This window comes from Adiantum capillus-veneris, chromosome 10 (genome assembly GCF_014529385.1).
Source record: "Adiantum capillus-veneris isolate H3 chromosome 10, ASM1452938v2, whole genome shotgun sequence".
NCBI lineage: Eukaryota > Viridiplantae > Streptophyta > Polypodiopsida > Polypodiales > Pteridaceae > Adiantum > Adiantum capillus-veneris.
In genome coordinates, this window is record NC_140940.1 from 110,194,093 (window position 1) to 110,219,157 (window position 25,065).

The 25,065-nt window shown below is 40.7% G+C and overlaps 2 protein-coding genes across 4 annotated transcripts in view; both read right to left on the reverse strand.

The window, feature by feature from the left end:
• Window positions 1-25,065, reverse strand: part of LOC147449451 (uncharacterized) — a 68,391-nt gene that overhangs the window by 19,619 nt on the left and 23,707 nt on the right. The window lies entirely within an intron of this gene.
• LOC147449452 (uncharacterized) lies at window positions 1,963-3,823 on the reverse strand. The gene is made up of 2 exons (XM_086521567.1): window positions 3,398-3,823; window positions 1,963-2,025 (listed from the first exon to the last, which is right to left on the reverse strand). The coding sequence occupies exons 1-2, from the start codon at window positions 3,821-3,823 to the stop codon at window positions 1,963-1,965; spliced, it is 489 nt and encodes a 162-aa protein (XP_086377693.1).

A 25,065-nucleotide genomic window follows, 5' to 3' on the forward strand; every position in this document is an offset into this window, starting at 1 on the left:
CGGAGAGCAGTTGCTTGTTCTCCTACTATCATTTGAGTCCGAGGTCCTTTACTGCTGAAAGATTAATCTTCAATGATGTCATGCACCCTCTAATCCAAAATTCCTCTAGCAATTTTCATAAGAAGTAAAACTTCTTTCAGTTGAGTTCTAACCTCCTTCATACACCTGTATGTAGGTCTGTTTCCTAGCAGTAGATCCAGTTCAAGAGCTAAAGAGTGTCGGGTCTGCAGTGGACTTTCACTGCCAATGTGGATTGATTGTCATATCATCAAAAGTCAGCTTCCACTCAGGTACTCTTTTCAGTAGCTGGATTCTACACGAATGCTCAGGTAATTGACACAGCTCTTGATCATGAAAGGCAGTTGATTTTCAATGCTGAATAGTTTTTTGGCACCTATATACAGCCTTTGAAAGCGTTCCAGGTCAGAGATAAGTGTCATCTCCAAATACTTCCTAGTAATAGGAGCTTGTTGATGTCTTAATCTCTTGTTCAGTGTGATGAGATGTAAGGATTGCTACTCATCAGCCTTTAAGGATTCAACCACAGCTTTACCTTTTCCTTTGCCGTCCAGACTGTGTCGTGATTGGTGTACTAAAGAACCTCCAGTGTTTCCCTTCTATCCACTGCCTTACTGTTGATCATCAGAACGCTGGCCCCTCGATTGCTGGTCTCTGGCTGGTCATTGTTGCATTCACTTCCCCCTGTGGCAGCTGATCCACCGGCTCCAGATCTTGAGGGTGGGGAAGGAGGAATATCATCATTATCATCAGGTTATCTATTGGGTTGTCCTCACCTTCCTCATCCTGCTCTTCTTCCCTCGTAGAATCCTCATCAAGGTCATTTTGCTTATCAATATAATCCATAATGGCTTGATTTGCTAAAGCGATGTTGTATTCAGAGAGCTTGTCTTGCAAATCACTCTGCATGGTCTCCATAAGTGCCTTCAGATTGTCCATATTCAGAGTGATGTTGCCTTCTAGAGTCAGAATATCAGCAAGGTTATTATAGATATATCTTTCTGTAAGGAAAGCCTTCAATGCAATGTGGGTTGTCAGCAGCGTGTTGAAGTCTACCCTCTTCATTCTCTGCATAGTCTAAAATCTTTCAGCATGTCTTATAGCTTCTGTCTTGTCTTCATTTAATTGCCTATTCTCTGTTTTGAGCTTACAAAGCTTTGCTTTAGCTCCTTAATTGTTCATGATGACCGGTTTTCAACAATACTATGCCTAAGAGATTGTGTCCCGATATTCTTCTGAAGTTTCTGAATCTGTTGATGGCTGCTTCTTAGTTCTTCTTTCAGCTTAGACACTTTATCAAGGGAAGCTGATGCATCCATCATCTGTCCCAAGGCATTGACAATGGTGTTCCATGATGACTAGATAAGCACAGAGCAACCATCAGCTATTCTTGCCGGGTCAGATTGGACTAACTCATAAACCGTAACAGGAGCCACGTATGGTAATGTTGTCAAATCAGGTTTTTGAAGAATTAGTTGGCCTTTGAGAGAGGGATGTTGTAACTGCTGCAGTCTATTCTTCTTAGCTATGGATAAAGTCAATTCAGTGAAAGGAATTTTGTTGGTTTGACTGGTAGTGCTAAGCCCTTTCCCATGCTATTGACCGCCACCAGTTTAGCGCTTGACATTTCTTGCTAGCTTGTTCCAACACTAGAGTTTTTTTTTCAAGTATGGACGAAGTTTGGCCTACTGAGGACTTTTCAATAGGCAAGGGCTTGACTTGATGCTCCAGTTGCTTCAGTAAAGCACTGCTTTTGGCCAAAGTAATCTTTGATTTGTTTGAACCACCGGCCACCACCTGTGTGGCCTTCCTCTTCTGTCTAGTTAGAGCCAATCGATTGCCTGGAGCCTCTTCGTCTGAAGAGAGCTCAACATTGCTAGTGTCTGAAATGGGCTTCAGATTCCAAGCCATCCTTACTTTGTAATTAGATTCTAGAGCAGTTGCTCAGTATAGAAATCGCCAGACATGCCAAGCTTTGAATGCATTCTGAGATTTCAGCTTGACAGTCTGCTAGAGCACATTATGAGATAAGATCTGAAATAAGTTGGTTTGAGTTGTAGCATCTAATCTTGTTGCAAGCAACATGGCAAACAGCTTTTCTAGCACATATGTGGGATTGTTCTTCAAGCTAACAGCCTCAGCAACAAACCTGTAGGCTGAAGGGACATCTAGTCGTATTGATGGAACCCCTTGTGCACTAGCCTTTCATTTCTTCTTGGCTGCTTCATCCTCTTTCAGAGTCGAACTTATCTGTTCTGCAAACGCTATGGTCGGCTTTGGCTCACTGGGCATTTTGAAAGCATATTAAGCAATGGCTTCGGGAGTTGCTTTGACTTTTACACCATTGACAATAGCACTACCGTCCTTGGCAGTAAAAGAATCAAGAACCTGCTTGATGATGGCCATATCAAAATCTATCCTTGTAGCTTGTACCACAACATGCAAATCCCATAGATGCAGCAACGCTTCGGCCGGCTTAGTAAACACATACCTTTGTATCCTGCTATGTGGGATAAGTGGTAGAGAAGCTTGAAGGGAGTTGATGATTGCTGCATTTTCATATATGGTATCCTACATCTTCTCCGACATTTTCGTTCTACCCATACACTGTGAGAACAGTAAGTCTGTAGAGGAAAGAAGACTTACTTGTATATTCAAAGCCACAGCAAAGTGTGCCGGGTAGGGATAGACAGTGATCGACAGATTCTTCTGTAAAGGAGATTTGTGGTTGTAGTGAAGAATCCTAAGAGCTAGCTTGGCGATGGCGAGTGTGTAATAGCAGGTAGGCGTCATGTAGGAGATTTGTGAGGAAGAATACCCACTCGTCTTATTGTTATACGCCTATGCGCCATAAAAGCTCCACTACTTACCATTCCTAGAGTTTTGTGCACCACCGACGACATGGCATACATGCATTGGCTAATCCTTCCCATGTCCCCTTTAATGATTATCACATGCATCCCCACTGGACCTTTTTTCCATAAGAACTAGTACTGACTCTGACATTTTATTGACTCTGCCACTGGCACTATTTTATCACACTAAGACTTTTCTGGCATAGTCACTGGTTTTGGTACTGTTTGTACATGGAAGAGGTTTAGAATGGCTGGTTATGAAAGTTCCTGGTCATCAGTACCCAGAATGCCGGTATCTTCTTCTCTAGAAGTTTATTTCTCATTAGAATAATATAGCTTGATCTTGGCCCCATTGTAGACACCTAGCATTAGTAATCGAGATAAATCCTTCAACCTTATTGTGCCATTGGAAACCACGCAATCAACTTTGTATAGACCAACCCAAGCTATCTTTAAATTTGGTTTCTTAGGTCTTAGTTTGGATTGATAAAGCAAGACCAAGTCTCCCTTTTGGAATTCCTAACCTTGAGTCTTTGACCATGCCAGTGCTTTCTTCGTTGCTGAACAATCTCCTGTTCCAGCATAGCTCCTTGTCGTAACTCATCCAACTGCACTAATTCCTTTTGTCTATGTTTGAGATTTTGATTAAAATCCAGTCCATACTCAACCGCCATTCTGAGAGTGGGAATCACGAATTCAGTAGGCACTACAACGTTAGTACCATATACCATTCTGAAAGGTGTGATTCTAGTGGTGACTTTGTAAGCTATTTTGTAGGCCCATAGAGCAGTTTTTAGCTTAAGATCCCATTGATGTGGTTCCTTCTGAACAATCTTGGTTAAAATATTCTTGATGGTTTTGTTACTGCTCTCTGCCTGACTGTAGCAGCGAGGATAATAAGGAGTTGACTTTATGTGCTTAGTTGAGAGCATTTCCATCACAATTTCCATAGTATCATAATAAAATGTGTCCCTTGATCATACACAATCTCAACGGGACATCCATAGTGGCAGATAATATTTTCAAATAGGAATACGGTAGTGGACTTTGCAGTGTGAGTGACCTTCTTGAACGATCCCATGAAGTCCAAACCCCATTTCATGAATACTCCCAGTGGTTGAACTGGAGTAAGAGGAGTCATATCAAATGTTGTTGGTCTGTCCATTCTCTGACATATATCACAAGTTTACAAAAACTTCAAACATCAGATACTAGAGTTTGCCACCACAATCTAGCCTGCAAAATCTTCTTATAAGTAATATCAGTGCAGAAATGTCCTCCAGAATCTCCATCGTGTGCTTCAAAAATAACTTGCATTCTTCCTTCCATTGGCACACCTTCGAAGAACCCCATCTACTCCCAGTCTATAGAGCAATCCTCCTATGATGGTGAACTTCAGACTCTTAATAATCAGAGCCTTCTTCTGATTCTGAGTCCAGTTTTTTGGGAATCCTCCTTTGGAAAGGACCTGATATACATCATACCATTCTGGATATGTGTTTTCCTCAGTTGTCAACTGAAACATCTCTACATCTATTGGCTCATCTTGCAAGGATAATTTTGAGTAACCGTCAGTACTTCTGGACAGGAAATCAGCACCGCAATGAGATTTATTGGGCTTGTGAAATATGAAAAATTTAAACCCCACCAGGAACATCATTCATCTAATCAATCTTCCTTATATAATAACTTTGTTAATCAAAAATAATAATGTCTGATGATCCACATAATAATAAAATAGGTTGCCCACTAAATAATGTCAAAACTTGGTGGAACTGAAAACCATTCCTATGGCTTATTTCTTTGTGGTATTATATCATTGTTCAGCCTGACTGAATCTCTGACTGACAAAATACATTGGATAATCAATCCTCCCTTCTAGTTGAGCCAATATTTCTCCCATCGCTAGTCCCAAAGCATCGACATGCACATAGAAAATAGCATCCCAATTCGGTTGTCGGAGTACTGGCTTACGGATAATGGCATTTTTAAGACATTGGAAGCTCTCCTCACATTCAACAGTCCAATTGAACTTGCTCGTTTTCTTGGGGAGCTCATATAAAGCTAATGCCTTGGAAGCAAACATATGAATAAATCTTCTATAAAAAACTGATATATCGCAAGAATGAACTTAACTCTGATGTTGTGCGGGGTGCCTTGGCCTGCTGGACACACTAGATCTTATCATTGGGCCATCTCTATGCCATTCCTGAACACTATATGTCCCAGTAGTTGTCCCTTCCAGACCACGAAAATATATTTGAATGGATTCAAACAGATCCTCTTCTACTTATACCACTGAAAAACCATTTCCAAAAAGAGAAAATTCTTCTCCTTAGTTGACAATACAATGAAGTTATCCATAAATATGGCAAAAAATTGGTACAAGAATTCACTAAATATCTCCATCATACATCGAACATTGTTGGAGCATTGCAAAGACCACATGGCATGACCAAACACATGAATGCACCCCATTCAGTAATAAAAGTGATTTTACTCTAATCTTCACGAGGAATATTTAGCTGATTATAACCACTATAGCCATCCATAAAGCTATACATCTCATGGCCTGCAATCTCATCCAGAAGCATATCCGTAAACAGAAAAGGATCTTTAATGGTTTGAGCATTCAGCTTTCAATAATCCAAACAAACTCTGAGCTTTCCATTCTTCTTGGACACTACCGCAATAGGGAATAGCCTGTCACTACTGGGGACTTCTGTGATGAATCCAAGCTTCAGAACGTTGTGAATTCCTTCTTTGACCTTTTTAGCATAATTTGGATTTATTATATAGCGTACACACTGGTCTGGCATCCGACTTCAAAGGTATTCTATGTTGACAGACCTCTAGATCTACACCTTTTAGATCGGTATGTTCCCATGCGAATATGTCCTTGTACTTCTGGAACATGAGTCGGGCTTTTTCTTTCAGTCTTGGGTTTAGATGCTTGTTTACTTTGATCAATCTAGAGCTTCCCTCAGAACCTAGGTTCCATTCTTCAATTTCCTGATCATCTGGAAGAAACCAATTAGGCCCACCTCCCTTCCTTTTAGTTGACTTCTCAGTATAACCCCAAGACAAACCTTTTAGTTTTGAGCTGTTATTCTGAACTTTAGCAACTTCTTCATAGTGCACTCCTTCAGTGACCGCTGGTTTACTAGAATCTTAGAATTCTTCTTTGGAGGCAACTGGTTTCTTTGGTCGTTCTCCACGATTCAGTTAAGTGAACTGATTTGGAAATTGCTTCCTTTGCTTTTTAGCCTAATCTTTGTCAAATAATACTACATTTAGGTCTATCTCGGCTAACAAAAAAATATTCATTGCTGTCAGCATCCTCTCAATCTTCTTTACCCCATACTTCTGGCAAATCTCTTCTGGTTGCACTCCCCTCCTCCAGCTTTTGGTATTGTTTGTCTGGATCTGAATTCTTCTACTGGTGCCCTGTATTGTCAAATTTTGATTGGCATAGTCATGAATAGGCTGTGCCGTTCATAGCCATAGGCATCCCAATAGCATCCCATATGCGCCTTGCACATACAGTACTAGGAAGTGGTCTTGGACTTTTCTTTTCCCACCCTTATCTGCATACTTTTGATCATCCCGGTTGCCTGCACAACTCTGTGATTGGCCATCCGAACCTTAAAGGGTGCTGGTTTCAAGTTTGTGATACCCATTCTTCGTTGAAGGTGTGTCCTCAGGATGTTTACGCCTGCCCCTCCATCCAGTATGACACCTGATAGCGGTTCCCATTGTTTCCTAATTTTGTAGTCTACCTAAATCACAGGCACTTCATCATCTCTAACAATAGCAAGGTCAATTGCTCTAGCATCGGATTCAGCCTTTCTTCGTTGTCTAATGAATTTTGTTGCTTCAGGCAAAGTTTTTCTGATGTCTTCTAATTCAACTGTTAGTTTCTGAATTCTTTCACAGATTTTTACATGAATTTTTTCTCTCTCTTGATCATAGTTATTATGAGAACTTGAGTAATCAGGACTATCTTCACAGTGCCAATCCTTTGTTTTGGTGTCTGCTTTGCCCACTTCTTTGTTTCCCATTGCAGCTAGATCTGATTTAATGTTTCCTAGATCTTCCACTAGTCCTTGGATTGCAACGAGCATACTCTCAAAAATCCTAGATCCTGACTGATTTGGTTGTCTTTTCTCAAAAGACTGGGCTGGTATCTTCTGAATGACCCGAGCATCAAAACTTTCTGGCTGCTCTGGTAGCTTCTTGGCTAGATCTTTTGTGATCTTAGCCACCAGTTCTCTTTGCTCCTACCATTCATCGACTACCTTCTCTTTGCCCTTTGCCTTCCATACCTCTCTCTGTTGAGCCCGTTTATTAGTTTCAGGACTAACTGGTTTTACCGGCTCATATGGGATTTCCTCAATGACTACCCCTTTACTAGTGTAACTGATCGTACTAAAACTAGCTATGGGGCTTTCGCCTCAGTAGCCGTAGTGCTAGGTGCCTCTAGACACTGAGCCGCAAATTGCCCATATATACTTGCCACAAGTATAACAATTAAACCTTCGATTTTGAAAACTACCACGACCCCAGCCTCGGCCAGTACCTCCCTAGTATGTGCCGCACCCAGTCCAGTGCCATTGGTACCTGTTTTCTCTTCTTGGGGTACAGTGGTTGTCTTTGCCTTAGCTGGTTCAGCATTGGTAAATGCCACTAGAGACAAATCCTTTCCCTTCTTGAAGTGATGAATTCAAATTCCACAATTGTTCCATAAATGACCATACACATTGCACTAGATACATTGTGGACATTCATTAGAAACATGATCTTTAGATTTGCACCTTGAGCACCAAGTCACTCCATTCTCCTTAGTGATTGTCTGGTCTGGATGATTTCAGCAATCTGCCAAGCCATTTCATCAATATTTCTGGACCAAGACCCCGTCTTAGCCTTGTCCTTGCTCTTTTCGTAGGAGCTGCTGTCAGAGCTGTTGGAGGTCTCACTAGAATCAGAATTCTTAGTGGAAAAACTACTACTGTTGGACCTCCTCTTCTTGTGACTTCTCCCCTTCTTAGCTTGATGTTCAAGATTTAGATCTCTTTGCACCAAATCATTAAATTTCTTTGTTGGTGCAGGTACCTCCTGTTCTTTGAGCTTCTTACTACGGAACCCATTTATAAACCATGCATGTAGCCTCTTTTCTGATGGTGGCTCCTGCAACTGCCTGGTTAACTCCTTGATCTTCTCTACATAACTTCGTGGTGACAACTTTCCTTTTCTAATCTTATCTAGCTCACAGAGGATGTCCTCATTCCCCCTGTTGTATGAATACTCCAGTCTGAAATCCTTGAGTAGTTTGTTGTATGATCTGAGTTGGCAAGCTAGGTAATGGTAATACCATTTCCTTGCTACATCTTTCAGTGTCTGAGGAAAGTATTCTCCCCAGTCTCATCTTCATCAATATTCTTCAACTCAACATACTGTTAAAAAGCTTGAATATGAACATATGGATCATCTTTCTTCCCTCCTTTGAACACTGGGAAAGAAATATTCAATGAAAGAGTATAATCATGCCGATCGGTCTCGTCTCTACTTCGTCTAATCTTGGGAGCCTGACTTCGTCTTGAAGACTTCTTGTAGTGATCTGTGTCAACATCCCAGTCAACTCCTTATTCAGTTTCAGTCATTTTCTCTTCTCTGGCTTTCCTGTTGGAACTGTGACGACTGCCCTTGGCCTCAACTGCCTTGTGTATGGACCGCGAACTCCTGGTTTTTCATTCTTCCCGCTTAGTCCTTCTACTCCTGGAATGACTAGAGTGCTAAGAGTCCCTAGCCTCTTCAGCATGACTGTGCTCCTCCTAAGCCTGAATCTCACTCTTAGGTCCTTTTGGGATCAGAATCTCTTTCTGCTACCTCAGGAATAGGGTCAACGCAGGTGGAATCAGTGCCTAACCGGGTTGTTCGTTTGCGACTACGGGTGGCATGTGTACAACAACTGAAAATTCTAACTGGACGATAAGAGTTTTTTGGTCGAAGAGCGAACAGCTCTAACCACCGTGATCGCCAAAATGGAATTGGAGCTGGTCTCTTCAGACAGTTGATTCCAGTGTTAGAATTTAGAGCTACTGGTTATGTCATCAATTCAGCTAGTGAGATTGGAACAAAGTACTAGACTGAAATAGAAAACTGAATTGGAATGTTATACTCAACGAGAGACATAACTAAAAGACTGGAAAGAGTATTTGCAGATTCAGATTAATAGCTCAAGGATAACGAGTACATTGTATAATGGATTTAAGCTTAGATGGTTACAGAAGCAATGATTACAGGGTGAAACTATAGGCGAAGAACTCGTGAACCTGAAAGTGCTTAGAAATATAAAGCCAAAAGACCAAAAGTCAAAAAGCTAAGAATCCAAGAAGGCCAATTACAATGTAGTGGGTCCTATTTATAGCTCCCAAGAGTTACTGCAGTAACTGGCTGTGATAATTACTGCTAGTGTGACTGCTCTCAATGTTCGGGCTTCTAAGGGGTAGTTCCCGCCTGCTGGTACTGTCCTCGCCTTCTACAATGTACCGTGTTCTTGAAGAAATCTTTAAACTTGGGATCCAATTTTGTACCCTAGTTGTGTGTAAATTCTAGAGTAGCCTTATACTTGAAAATCCATATAGCTTGCTTAACCGGCTCATCTAGAGCAGCAACTATATTCTCAAATCCAAGAGAGTACAAATTGAACTTCATTTTTGGAAAATCGAATCTAATAAATAACTTGATTCTTGAAATGCAAGAATATCTTACCCATTTGATAACCTACATTTAGTTGTGGAAGCATAGGAATATTCATTAGGGGAGAAGAGATGCACATGGAGGTTGTCAAATATAGTCTATTGGAGAAAGACAATTTCATGAGGAGTCCACTATGTAAAACTTTCATATAGCACATGCAAACATGAGGTATTTAAATAATCTCTTACCTGTATATTTTCAAGTATTATGTGTATTCCTTATGTATACATTTTGTTAAATACACTAGCCCTTATGTATGAAATTTTCACTTTCTCAATTAAAAAACCCTTTATATAAGTACATTATTTTGTAAATATACATAATTATAAATCCCTTATTTTGTTCGCATTTGCTATCTTACATATTTCCTGGTGGACGTCTCGGGGACAATTTTAGATGGATATAAAGCCAAACGTTCTTGTCTTCATAATCTTGCTTACAACTTATAATCATCATGAAAGTTTGGTTGAAGAGGGTCAAAGGCACATTGATATTGTCATCTCTCTCTAGTCCATTAGGTCTTCTATAGAACACTTGGCTTGCTTGATTGACATTTTCCGTCATTCAAGGCTCTTAGGTAGTGTATTTAATGTGATTGAGAGAGCTACTCATAAAGCCTTTCTTCTATTATGGCTAACTTTCAACTTTTGTTGGGATGCTTGCCAAAGTTGTCTAAATATAGAGCTTGATAGGCTGATCATTGATTTTATTGTGTAGTTAGATGCAAATCTTAAGCAACGTATGCCAACAACTCCATATACATTGCTCATATTGAGGAAAAATATTATATATATTGAATTATGAACATTTAACTAACCTTGAAACCTCTCATTATTAGCTTCCCTTTTTATTATACAAGATTCATACTTTCATTCTAGTGATTTGAAACTCATTCCTACCTTCAAAAGATATGATGGTAGGTGCCTATAATCCTTTGACTTTGGACAGTCATAAAACTCAACAAGGTATAATAATTTTGACTTATTATGTTATACCATTCTAGAGGTTAAGACACATTGTTATTATTTTTACGTAGTTAAATGACCTGTATTCATTTACCTTAAACAGGATGGTACCTCTTTTAATTTCATGCTCAATTATTAACACCTTTTGAAATTGTTAACTATACTTTAGTATAAGTTTGATACTAGTAGTCCTCTTCTACTCGTATCTCTCTCCACGCACACATTTGTACATGTAATTTTAGATGCAACATATCCTTCACTTAATTTGGGGATGATCGTCAATATCTGGTACATCCTTCAACATCAAATATATCCTAATTTGGTACCAAGTAAATGTTTTGTACATTTTATGCCTTGTCTAGTCCATTGGTCCTGTGCACACGAATTTGCCGATTTAGGCAGTGTGTAAAGACACATCCAGGTGTAAATTTGTCGATTTTAGCAACACCGGGATGTGTCTTTAGGTAGTATACCAAAAAATTACAGATTCACTATTTTAAATAATACTAAACGCAGATTCGCCGATCTAGGTAGCAAGTCTCATTCATGTAGATTTGCCGGTTGAGGCAACACCGATCACAAAATCATGCTGCAGTCTGACCACCACTGTTTTTAGTATGATTTGTTACTTGGGTATATGATGAAAGTGATTGGAATTTAGAATTATATTTGAACTTGGATTTGGACTTAGTATATGATGATTTTTTGTTGCGACAGTGTTTATGAAATTGGACTTGAGACTTTTTTATTGAATGATGAGTGTGACCAATGATATCTTGATTCATTAGGGTGTAACATATAGTGCTTATTCAATTGGTATGGGATACTAGAATAGGTAGTATGTGGATGATGACATGCATAAACAATGTTACTTAAGTTTATTTTGTTTTCAATATGGAATAATTTTGCGACAAAATACTAACCATTGTTTTCGACAAGCATAGTTTGCAGATTCTTATCTTCGCAATTGAGGACATATGCTTTCATTTGGTGAAATTTGGACTCACAAAGGGGCCCTTTAAGGAATTTGGCTTTACCTCGCTACCAAAACGGGAGCATCACTACAAGAGGTCACTTGAATTCCGGCGCCACATTACCGGCGTCACTGGCGGGCGTCGGCATATGTGTGTGTATTTATGGAGGGAGCCAAGTTCTTTTTTTTAATTTGATTTTCAAAATTCCGATGCCTATTTTGGCAGGTGTTCTGACGCCAGTGCGAATGCGCATTGCGACGCCCCTTCCGTTGGCTGTTCCGATGCCTATACTGACAGTTGTATCGTCGGTACCTGCAAAAACCAAAACCGCAGGCTTTCTCTGCACATTTCTACTAATTTTTGCGCCACATCTCAAGATCTCCTCTTCACCCTCTCTCACAGATCTGTTGCGATACACGCCATCGAAGGTGCTAATTTTGCTTGTGGGTTAGCGCATAACACTAAGGTAAGATTATTTTCATGTTTTCTTGTAGATTTAGGGTTTACGATTTAACTTTGTGTTTGTGTTTGTGTTTGTGTGTGCATTTTTGCAGGTTCTACGACTTAGGCGACAACTTTCATTGCTCAAATAGGACTAATGTGAGTGCTCAAACCTTTAAATGCATATTAAGTTTATATAAATTACGTCGTATATTAAAAAAAAAAAAATCATACTTTAAACTTTCAATGCTTTAAAAGAAATTAGGATTTGTTATGTGAAATTTGATTTTAAATTATGAAAAAAATTGTTAATGTTTATGATAAAATCTTGTTTTGAAGAATTTTTTTATTGAATTATATCGTTTTCTAAATTATGTAGTTGATGGGGTTTATATTTTACGTTAAGTTTAAGTTATAAGTTAAGTTAGATTACGTTAGGTTATGTTAAGTTAAGCTACGTTGTTATGTTAGGTTATACGTTAGGTTAAGTTATGTTATCTTGTACGTTAGGTTAGATTAAGTTAAGCTACATTACATTAAGTTATATTAGGTTAGGTTAAGTTAAGCTACGTTAAGTTAAGTTAGGTTATCTTATATGTTAGGTTAGGTTAAGTTACGTTAGGTTAGGTAAAGCTACATTAGGTTAAGTTAGGTTAAGCTACGTTCGACAATACGGAAAGCTATAGAGCTTACCCACAACGCATATTAAAAACAACACAATGGCGTTCCGTTCGTCAATACGGAAATCCATAAAGCTTACCCACAACACATATGCATTGTGGGCAAGCTCTATGGCTTTCTGTATTGCCAACAGCTCGCCATTGTGTTGTTTATATATCCGCCAGCGGATTTCAAGTCCTAGAATAGCACCATGGCGAGCCGTTTGGCAATACAGCAAGCCATAGATCTTTCTTACAATGCATATGCATTGTGGAAAAGCTTTATGGCTTGCCGTATTGCCAAACGGCTCGTCATGGTGTTGTCTATATGTTTGCTAGCGATTTTCAAGCGCTAAAATTATCTCGTGCCCCTAAAAACAACACAATGGCGATTCGTTTGGCAATACGGCAAGCCATAAAGCTTGCCCACAAGGCGTATGCATTGTGGGCAAGCTCTATGGCTTGTCATATTGCCAACGGCTCGCCATGGTGTTGTCTATATGTCTGCGAGCGGTTTTCAGGCCATAAAATCGCTTCGCAATTCTAAAAACAACACAATGGTGAGCCATAGAGCTTGCTCACGTCGCATATGCATTGTGGGCAAGATCTACGGCTTGTCGTTTTGCTAAACGCCTCACCATTGTGTTGTTTTCATGTTAGGTTAGGTTATGTTAGGTTTAGGTTATATGTTAGGTTAGGTTAGAGATATCGACAGCATAATAGTCGAGAAAATACAAACGGACTTCGAATATGACGCATGTAATTCAAAAAACGCAATCAGACTTCGAAGTGACTCGTGTACTTCTAAAAACGCAAATGGACTTCGGTTAGGTTAGATAGATGTTATAAGATAGGTTAAGTATAGGTTTTATGTTAGGTTAGATTATATTATAGGTTAGGCATAATGATTATAGGTTAGATGAGCTGGCGTCAAATTAATAGTAGTAAAAATGCAATCGAACTTCGATGATGACTCGTGTACTTCGAAAAACACAAACGGACTTCGGTAGGTTAGGTAGATGTTGACTCGTGTACTTCGAAAAACACAAACGGACTTCGGTAGGTTAGGTAGATGTTATAAGTTAGGTTATATACATCAAGTTAAGTTAGGTATAGGTTTTACGGTAGGTTAGATTATAGGTTAGGCATAATGATTATAGGTTAGGTTAAGTTTAAGTTAGATTAGGTTAGGTTATGTTAAGTTAATCTACGTTGTTCGGTTAGGTTAGGTTAGGTTAGGTTATCTTATACGTTAGGTTAGATTAAGTTAAGCTACATTAGGTTAAGTTATATTAGGTTAGGTTAGGTTAAGCTACGTTAAGTTAAGTTAGGTTATCTTATATGTTACGTTAAGTTATGTTACGTTACGTTAGGTTAGGTTATGTGATGTGGGCAAGCTCTATGGCTTGCCATGTTGCCAACGGCTCGCCATGGTGTTGTCTATATGTTTGTGAGTGATTTTCAGGCCATAAAATCGCTTCGCAACTCTAAAAACAACACAATGGTAAGACGTTTGCCAAATTGGCAAGCCATAGAGCTTACCTACATCGCATATGCATTGTGGGCAAGATCTACGGCTTGTCATTTTGCTAAACGCCTCACCATTGTGTTGTTTTTATGTTAGGTTAGGTTATGTTAGATTTAGGTTATATGTCAGGTCAGGTTAGAGCTATCGACGGCATAATAGTCGAGAAAATACAAAGGGACTTTGAATATGACGCGTGTACTTCAAAAAACACAATCGGACTTCGAAGTGACTCGTGTACTTCTAAAAACGCAAACGGACTTCCTAATCTCCATGCACCTTTAGACCGAGGTGTGCGGGGATCGGGCCTGGCTAGAGAATGTGAGGTTGTTAGAGCAAGCACAAAATAGTCGAAAACATGCAATCGGACTTCAAAAGTGCACACAGACTTCAAGAACTTTAATATATAGTCATTGACCAATAAAGACGAGATTATTACCTTGTGGTCCTAATCTCCATGCACCTCTAGACCAAGGTGTGCGGGAATCGGGCCTGGCTAGAGAATGTGAGGTTGTTAAAGCTTCTAGTTATAACAACTAGAGTGTTCTAATTATTTGTTTCATCATTGGTAGATAAATTATGGACGATAGGATGGCGTGTCCTTGTGCGCATTGCAAGCATCAGATCCTCGAAAACAAAAAAATTGTGACCAACACATACGCAATCACGGTCTCTTTTTGATAGAGCAAGTACAAGACCTGCGTTATCGATCTCATGGTCTAGAGATTGAAGGTCAAAGTGTGTCAGTAGATATTGCTCCAACTTCATCCCAGAGAAGACGATTTTCAAACGAGCAGCCATCGACTGGGTCCTCCCAACCAATACCGGAAGCGGCATTTCAAGAAGTAGAGATGGAGCAGATGTTGGATGCGTTCTTTGACATGGATTCCAACATAGAAGGCGACAATATTGAATGAAATATTGTGCACCAACCTCAGCCATCCCATTCATATCGATGGCATGATAGCAACGATGAGGAGGGTGAGATGATGCAAAGTCTTGCATGCATGTCTTTCTACACTGGTGCAAAAATCTCAGTTCTCTGTACCGCATTGGCAATGCTTAATTTGCAATCTGTCTACGGTTGGTCTGACGCCTCAGTCTCACAGAGCTTTTCAGATAAACATATTTATCCTAAGCATGGTAAGGTGCAAATTACAGTTCATATAAAGTGATCAAAGGGCTGACTTGTTCATGTAACGCCAAGTTGCTGAATTATCAAATCTTACCAGAAGGCAATCACATGCCCCCTACCCGTCCAACCGCTAAAAAGCTTCTTACTAAATTGGGCTTGGATTATCAGAAAATACATGCATGTCCTAATGATTGTATACTTTCTCGCAATAAGTATGCAAACTTGGAACAGTGTCCCAATTGTGGATCAAACAGGTACAGGGAGGACACACAGGGAAAATTTATCCGAGCAAAGGTCCTTCAACACTTTGCTATTATTCCAAGAATAAAGAGCATGTTCAGGTACAAGTCCATAGCCGCCTTGATGACATGGCACTCAAATACGAGATCGGCAGATGTTGTTATGCGGGTACCTATTGACTCTCGTGCATGGAAGCACATAGAGGAAAGTTGGACTACATTTAAGAACGAGCCTCGATGTATCCGCTTTGGTCTGACAATGGACGAAGTAAACCCATTCGGATTACGAAGTTCTTCATGGAGCACGTGGCCTATTTGTCTGGTTAATTATAATCTTCCACCATGGCTCGCTATCAAGAAGGGCCATCTATTGTTGTCATTGATCGTCCCAGGAAAGTACAAAGCAAAGGACATGGACGTCTATCTGGCACCACTTATAGAAGAGCTCCAAATCTTATGGAGAGGAATTGATGTGGTTGATATGTCCCAACCAATCGGACGACGGAATGTACATGTGCAAGGCATTCTCATGTGGACCATGCACGATTGGCCAGGGTTCGGTGAGTGCTCAGGTAAGTGCCTTTAAAACCATCACACGCATGTGATTCATGGCTATGTTAATGCTTTTAAATATTAATATGTGATGTTTCAAGCTTGAGTTACTCAGGCAATCATGCATGTCCGAAATGTGGTCCTTGACTTGGCTTCCACCGCTCTGAGCATTTGAGCAAAATAGTTTACGAGGATCATGGTAGATTTTTGCCTGAAGTACATGAGCTACGTGGACCAAACATATGCAAACATGATATGCATCCACTGAAAGTGAGCGATTGGAAAAACATGTGGCTGGAGAGGGGAGATTGGATGCCACATGGAATGAAAAGACTTTCTATTTTCCATGATCTCCTGTATTGGAGTGACCTGCTGATTAATCATTTGCTCGACCCAATGCCCAACTTCAAGAATGTGGGGGAGATCATCTGGAAGACCATCACTAGAAAAATGGAGAGCAAGGCCCAAAGAGATGACCTGCAGGCTGTGGGTCGAATTCCAGAGATGTGGCCTCAACTTAAAACCAATGGAGAGTGGTCTATACCAAAAGGTCCATGGGTTCTAAGTCGCGCAGAAGAGCAACAAGTGAAGAAAACTTTATCTTCATTCAAGACTCCCATAGGGTGCATGCGATGTTTGAAAACGGCTTTTACGGATAGATGAAAATCTCAGTGGTCTTAAGTCCCACGATTGGCATAAATTTGTACAGTTCATCTTACCAATTGCCATAAAGGGTTGTTTGACAGATGACATTAGAAGAACAATCTACAAAATTAGTTGGTAAGCTGGATCAGTTCAAAAGAGATAAGAGAAGACAGCATCGATGCAGCACGCTTAAATGCTATTGAAGGAGTGTGCATGGTGGAGAAGTACTTTCCAACAAACAATCTTACAATCCAAATACATGTACTTGTGCATGTGGTTGATGAAGTTGCAGTTGCTGGGGTGGTCCATAGCAGGCAGATGTTCTTCTTGGAGAGATTTATGAAGACTTTAAAGGGGTTTGCTCGTCAAAGGGCTCGCCCCGAGGGTAGCATGGCTGAAGGATGGCTTGTACAAGAGTCTCTTGTTCTCATCAGTGAATTTTTGGTCTTAATTGATCTAGAGATTCCCCGAATGTAGACTATTGAGGTCAACGTCAAGGTGACAGGGGACGAGCCGCGGGGACAAGGCATCGTTAGGAAGATAGACATCCCAATGCAAGAAAAGGTTACGAGATTTTGCCTTCTCAACTCAGACATCATGCAAAAGTGGCTAGAGAGGTATGAAGGGAAAAAGCAACAACGTTTGATAGATCGCCTTCAATTCAAGTGCAACCGTGCAACTAGAAACCTTCCTTTTCCAGACCATCTTCAGAAATTGCCTGACTTTCCAACTAGGCGGTGGTTAGATGCGACACTCTTAGAGGCAAAGAGGAGTGGAGTGTTGATTACTGTAGAGGAAGAGGAGATGTCAAGGGGTTGTGATTGGCATGTACATTTCACAACTCCCTTTTCGAGTTGTACATGAAAATTAGTTTGCTTTAATAACTTTAGTCTATTTCAATTTTGTGGCTGCTGCAGTATCACAAGTATGGAGCTTTGTGGTCACATGGGAAGCACTTCAGAGTGAAACAGATCGATGAACAAAGGGTCACTTTCGACAGTGGTGTTAGGGCAAGTTTTGTCCAAGAAAGTAGTAGTGCTAGGGATGCGAATACAGAGACTAGTGAGCTTGAATACTTTGGCTACATCCAAGACATCTTGAAGATTAGCTTTAGAAAGTTTGATATGTTTATCTTTGAGGTCAAGTGGTTTAAAGTTATTACCAGCGGCCCTAATGCAACTGTGCGCAAAGACAAGAGTGGATTGATTCAAGTGAACTCTAGGCGGGTGTGGATAGATGTGCGGGATACATTCATACTTCCGCAGCATTGTGAACAAGTTGTGTTCATACACGATCCACTATGGACAGAAGTTGATGAGAATGATCTGTCTAAAGCGTGTTGGCTCTATGTCGTTCAAGTTGCTCCACGTAGCAAGCAAGTGTGTGAAGGATTGGATGTTGAGCTCAAAGAGGTAATTCATGAAAAAAGCGCAGGACCGACTCCACCTTTAAGTTTAGATTTTGAGGTTGATGTCAGCATTGAGCAATTGTCTGAACCTAGAGATGAGGTGTCAAATAATGAAGCTGATGCGAAGAGCGCCAAAGAAGTAGAGTTCGACGATGAAGATACAGAAGTACAGATTGAGATAGACATCTTTGGTGCATCAGATCTCATAGAGGATGAGAGATTAATTAATGACTTTTGCTAGGAAACCTTTTGCATGGCTCTTTTTATTAGTCTACAATACACTTTAGATTTTGGTCATTTATGTAGCAGTTTCATTGATTTTTTTCATTTGTGTAGCAGTTTCGTTGATTTGTTGTTTGTATTGATTAAGCATTTCTTACGTAAACTAACGTATTTTGTGTGTTTTGTTTGTGTAGGATTAGCCATGGCCGATGACGATGAGCCTACTCTCCTAGTTTTAGTTTTCTAGTCACTCCAGCCGGCATGTCACCCGAGCATATGGGCTCGTTTTTGTCTCAGTTCACACATGAGAAGATCGCCATGGCATAGCACCTTTAGGGTGCAGGTGCAGGTACCTCTAGACCTACTACTGCCGACCCTACGCCCGGGACTAGTGTGGTCCCTACACCAAGCGGCCCCACACCTCAGTCTAGTGTGCCCCCAATGCCTAGGACTCGTGTGCCCTCTACACCGACGGGTGGTTGATCCTCGAGATGACATCATCGTCGTTATGAAGGTGGTGATGGTTGTGGTAGTGGTTCTACCGATGCGTCTACACCATAAGAGAGCGCCCACCACTCTCTTCAGTAGATAGTTCACCGATGGGCACACCATGTACACCTTGCGGATCACACGAGCATGATCCTAGCAAGGTGTACAGGAGCAGGGATGGGGCTGTTGTGGTGGATAGTGTGGAAAAGGGAATGTGACAGAGGATTCAACAGCTCTGTAGGATTCAGTTTGGTCATACTGTGATGGAGATTTGGAAAAATCTTGATCTTAAGAGAAAGAATTACATTGTCGATACCATTCAGAGAGAGTACAGGCTGACAGAGGGGTACGACAAGGTCTCGAACGCCTGGATTTTGAGTGTGGCGAGGTCCACAATGTCACACCGTCGGTCAGAGGCCAGAGACAGATTCAACAACGGCGATCCCAAGCCGGCATGGTTGGACGCAGAGGAGTGGATTGGGATTGCATGAGAGACGAGACAATCCCAATAGATTCAGTAGCAGAGAGATGCAACCAGAGCACGTTTGGAGTCTGCTGGAGCGTCACATATTGGGAGTGGAGGCTACGATACACTTCGACATGAGTTTGTAAGTATTATACTTATGCTTTAAATTATTGATAGTATATATGTTATTTGAAGATTTATCTAATGGTTAAACCATAATTTTGCAGGAAGTTGCCCTGAAGCGCCTTCCGACACGCCAAGAGGGGAAGTATGGGTACAAGCATGGACTTGTGGCCCTTTTGACCCAGCTAGAGGAGGAGGGAGAGGATGTCGATTGAGAGGCATTACCATGAGGGCTTCTCACTCAGTGACCTCTTGCATATGTACAGTTTTGTAGTACTTATGTTTATAGTTTATGGTTATGTTTATGGTATGTTTAAGGTTTGACATTCAACTTATGTTTATGGTTTATGGTTATGGTTATGGTTATGGTTATGGTTGTGCAAGGTTATGGTTATGGTTATGGTTATGGTTTTGGCAATTGTGCTATGGTTATGGTTTTGCTATGGTTATGGTTATGGTTATGGTTTTGGCAATTGTGCTATGGTTATGGTTTTGCTATGGTTATGGTTATGGTTATGGTTGTGCAAGGTTATGGTTATGGTTGTGCAAGGTTATGGTTGTGGTTTTGATTTTGGTTCAGGTGATGGTTATGGTTTTGCTATGATGGTATAGCAATCGTGCTATGGTTATGGTTATGGTTTTAGTTGTGCAAGGTTATGGTTATGGTTATGGTTATGGTTATGGTTATGGTTATGGTTATGGTTATGGTTATGGTTATGGTTATGGTTATGGTTTTGGTTTTGGTTCAGGTGATGGTTATGGTCTTCTATGATGGCATAGCAATCGTGTGATGGTTATGGTTATGGTATGGCACACAGGTTATGTTTATGGTTTTACAGTTTTCGACTCATGTTAACAAGTTATGTTATTCTTACCAATTTTGCTAATTGCCACACACTCGCTCTTTAGAGTCAGCATGTAGGTGGAGTGCGGTTGCTTGTGCACTCTTCCTTTGGGCAGAAAGGGCTGTTTTCTTTTGCTGCAGTACATGCAACATTAGTTCCCAACCCTCTTTGACCAAAAAGAATTTGCAGGTTTTGGTCGTCGGTGTACAGATTATGGTATGAACATCGGTATGCGTCACAGAATAAGCGTCGAAATTTGATTTATTAATACCAAGGCTTATACCGTTGATTCTTCCGACGCTTTTTGACAGGCCTATTTCGACGCCCGCTACACCAATAGTTATACCAATGCTACGATACTGGCGCCTCTTTCGAAACTTATTTCAACACTTTTAAGTTTAAAACTTAGCGCAACTTCGTCGGTTCCTGCACCGAATTCTGCGCAACCTCTTGTAGTGCATGGATAATACTTTGCAAACAAACTCCAAAGCTGACGGAGGTTTGACAGTTAGAATGTCCTCTTCAAGCTCTATCTAATGATGTAAAGCACACCATGAGATTCCTCATATTTTAGAAGATTCTTTTTTTCATTCACCTATGATGTGACAACTCTGTCGGAATCTATGTGAATCAAAAAAAGAATCTTCTAAAATAATATGAAGAATCTCATGGCGTGCTATATATCAATAGATAGAGCTTGAAGAGAACATTCTATTGTCAAATCTCCGCCAACTTTGGAGTTTGTTTGCAAAAATTTATCCATGCGCCTGTTTTGGTAGAGAGAGGTATAGTCAAATTGCTTAAAGGGCCCCTTTGTGAGTCCAAATTTCACCTAATGCAAACGAAAAGGTATGTAAATTTGGAAATTGGTTATTGTTTATTTAATGCAACTGATAGTTGAAAAAGCTAAGGCTAGCCGAGGATATCATAGTTCATGAAAATTTATTATTTAAGTGCTCTTTATTAGCTATGACCATTTATGCCCGATCCACCACTGTGTATTCATTTTTTAGTATTGAACAATCTATAAATAAATACGTGCAAGAGAGAAATGCTCACTCTTGCACGGGGGGAGATTGCACCCAGTGTTTGTGTTATTATTCTCTTCTTTCCTCTCTTCTCTCTTGTTGTGTCAGTGTAGCACTCCGCTCTAGAAGGTGCACCTACACGTGCTCTCTCGCTCTATGTCTCTCTCTATTTGTGTGTAGCTTGATTATGCGCTTGTGGGATTTCCAGGTATGTTGATTTGTCGGTTTATGTTGTGTATTGTGTTATTTTTGGTATTTCTCAAAGCTTTCCATGCCTCCATTTGTAGCAGCCACCAGATAGTGACACTGTTTTGATATGTTGGTGTAGGAGACAATTACCACCAAAATCGTAGCATTTTAGAACGTGCAGGGCGGAACCTTTTTGCCGACCTTGAGCGTGAGCTTTGATTATACCACTTGTACGGACACTACGAATATGGAAGTATGAAGTGGAAGAGAGCCATGGAACAAGTGTGTAGAGAGAGAGAGAGAGAGAGAGAGAGAGAGAGAGAGAGAGAGAGAGAGGGAGAGAGAGAGAGAGAGAGAGAGAGAGAGAGAGAGAGAAAATTATTCGACAACTGCTCAGTTGCAAAGGCTTGGGCAAGCTAGGTCTACGCATTTGAAAATATACTTCATGTACATTTTATTATTCAAATGCTCTTTACGAGCTTCGGCCATTTATGTCCGACCGGCCAGTTTGTACTCACTTTGAGCATTCAAGAAATCTATAAATTAAATACGTGCAAGAGGAAAATGCTCACTTTTGCACGGGGGAAGATTGCACCCAGTGTCTACGTTGCTCTTCTCATCTCTCCTCTCTTCTCTCTCGTCGTGTCGACGTAGCACTTCGCTCTAAGAGGTGCACCTGAACGTGCTCTCTCAATCTCTCTCACTAGCTCTTTGTCTCTCTTTGTTTGTGTATCTTGCGATCATGCGACCACGTGATTGTGCCAAGTATGCCGATGAGTCTGATTATGTTGTTTATTGTGTTATTTCGGGTATTTCGCAAGCAGCCACGTCCTCCCGTTGCAATGTAATGGAATTGATATTTTTGTAAATTATTATAGCTGACAGGTGGAAAAGGCTTGGGCAAGCTAGGCCTACGCATTCCGAAATATACATGTACATTTCATTATTTAAATGCTCTTTATGAGCTTCGGCCATTTATGTCCAGCCGGCAAGTTTTTAATCACTTTGTGTTATTTTTTAAAGCCCAAGTGGCCTCTTATACGGATATGGACGCCCGCCCGCCTAACTCACTTATCACTAACTCTTTGTATATACTCACTTATACTTTTGTGGATGATAAGGTTTTGGGAGATAACCCTTCAAAACGAATTCTCTACGTACTGTGTAAGCTCTCTGTGTATTTATGTGTGTGTGTGTGTGTGAGTCAATCCACGCTCCGCTCCACGACTTTAATTGGTATCAAAGCTTGGTTCAGTGCGGTTTTGCGTAATCGCTCGCGCACGCACTTTTCAGGCAGATTCTGGATCCGGAGCTTGGAAATTCACACTCGACGTTCTGAGAGCATTTCCATCAGGTATCCTAGGGTTTTACCCCCCTTTCGAAGCCGTTTATGCCCTCAGAATTTCATTCTGAGCACTACATCAGAAGATAGGTTTCAGCCGCAAAGAAACCTGTCTTGTGTAGATTGGCAAGCAGGAGGTGGTCGGCATCAATATCGGCATCGACATACATCACTCATTCGTCTTCAAAGCATCATCTATAGACCACGAACACATATATATCATCAGATATATATATTGCAGTCTGCATTGCTACTTCTTGTGCTTGCCAGGTTCTAGGGAAGGTGTGGCCATACGACGGCTTGACACCACTGGCATGTATTGCAGATTGATATACTATGATTGTGGGTCTGCTAGTTGTGAGTCACGCTAGTAGACAGACCGCCGCAGCAGTCATAGGACAATGATTGGTCTATTGTAGGATGTATGCTAGTTCTGGGCAGTTTGTTGAGCCATCTGTGAGAGTCGTGTGTGAGGTTTTTTGAAGCGAGGCACTGGGGGCTGGGTTACCCAGTGTGAGGTGGATTAGGTTGCTGGAGTTCCCCTCTACACACATCCTCTTTGGCGACTTTTATCCCATAGGATGTATGACTTTGTGTAGACACTGGATTGCATCTTATGCGTTAGGCGGTTGAGGCATTGTTCAGGGTTCAGTCTTGAGACAGATACAGGTTCTGTGAGCGCCCAAACAAGAGATAGTGTATACTTACAGGATAGCATATTACAGAGATTCTTAAATTTGTCAGTGGTCAGCTATTTATGGTTGTTTTTGAGCTATCTTTTGGTTTCCAGAGCTTAGTTTACATGGGAGACTCTGTCAAAAATTTTCAAAATACTGACAGTTCTTGAGGAGAGGTGTTCAGCTTGTTGTTTACAGCTTGTTTATTGTGTACAGAGGCCACTTTACACGGGAAACTCTGCCGGATTTTTCCCAGGAGTAAACAGTTTGGCAGATATGGCATCTTCTTAAAGTGAGACTCTTTACAACAAAAGAAGCTAGATGGCACAAACTTTCCATTCTGGAAGAAGCCGATTTGGCAGGTTTTGGTGCAAAAAAAACAAGTGAAGCCACTGAAGCTCAAAGGGGAGAGACCAGAAGGTATGGCTGAAGATGAGTGGGAAGAGCTTGACGAGTTAGCTTATTCCACAATCATGCTACCACTGCAGAAAATGTTTACTTCAACGTAGCAGAAGAGACTACAGCGTATGACGTATGGCAAAATCTATGTGGTATATACGAGAAACAAAGTACTGCTTCTCAGATTTACTGACTCAAGAAATTGGTGGATTTGAAGATGAAGGAAGGGACAGCCATGTCAAATCATCTCAATGAATTTCACATAATTTTCAGCCAGTTAACAGCACAGGAGATAGTCTTTCCAGATTCAATGAAGGCTATGTTTCTCTTAATCACTTTGCCAGACAGTTGGGATACTTTTCGTACAGCGTTAAGTAATTTTGTCGCGCCAGAAGGTCTTACAAGTGCCAATGTAGAAGGTAGCTTGATCATAGAGGAATTGAACAAGAAGAACATTGACAAAGGCAAAGGCAATAGTGCTTTGGTCGTTCGAGGGATACAACAGCCTAAAGAGAAGAAGGGTAAGAAGGCACAAAACCGAAGTAAGTCTCATGACTCGAAGTCAAAGGATGACATAAAATGATACCATTGTGGCAAGAAGGGTCACATGAAGAGAGACTATACGAAGTGGAAGCAAGAAAAAAGCAAAACAAAGAGTTTTGAGCAAGATGAAAAGAAGAGTTTGGTGAAGATTGAAGAGGTGAATGTCACAGGATCTGGTTCAGACAGTGATTCTGGTATTGCAGCTGGTGACATCTTCCTCACAAGAAATCTTGATTCTGTTTTCTTGACTGCAGAGGATGGACATGCTATGAGTGATTGGATTATCAACTCAGGGGCATCTTTACATGTTTCTCCGCACAAAGAGTGGTTTACATCATATGTGACTACTAAAGATTATGTTAGACTTGGCAATGAGCAGGTTTGTGACATACTTGGAGTGGGAGATGTGCAGTTGAAGTTTCAGAATGGCTCATCTTTATGGCTCAAGAATGTCAGTTATGTTCCAACAATCCGAAAGAGCTTGATCAGTACAAGGAAGTTGGATGATGCGGGTTATGTGACAGTTTTTGGGAACAGCGCTTGGAAGATCTCCAAAGGTTCGATGAC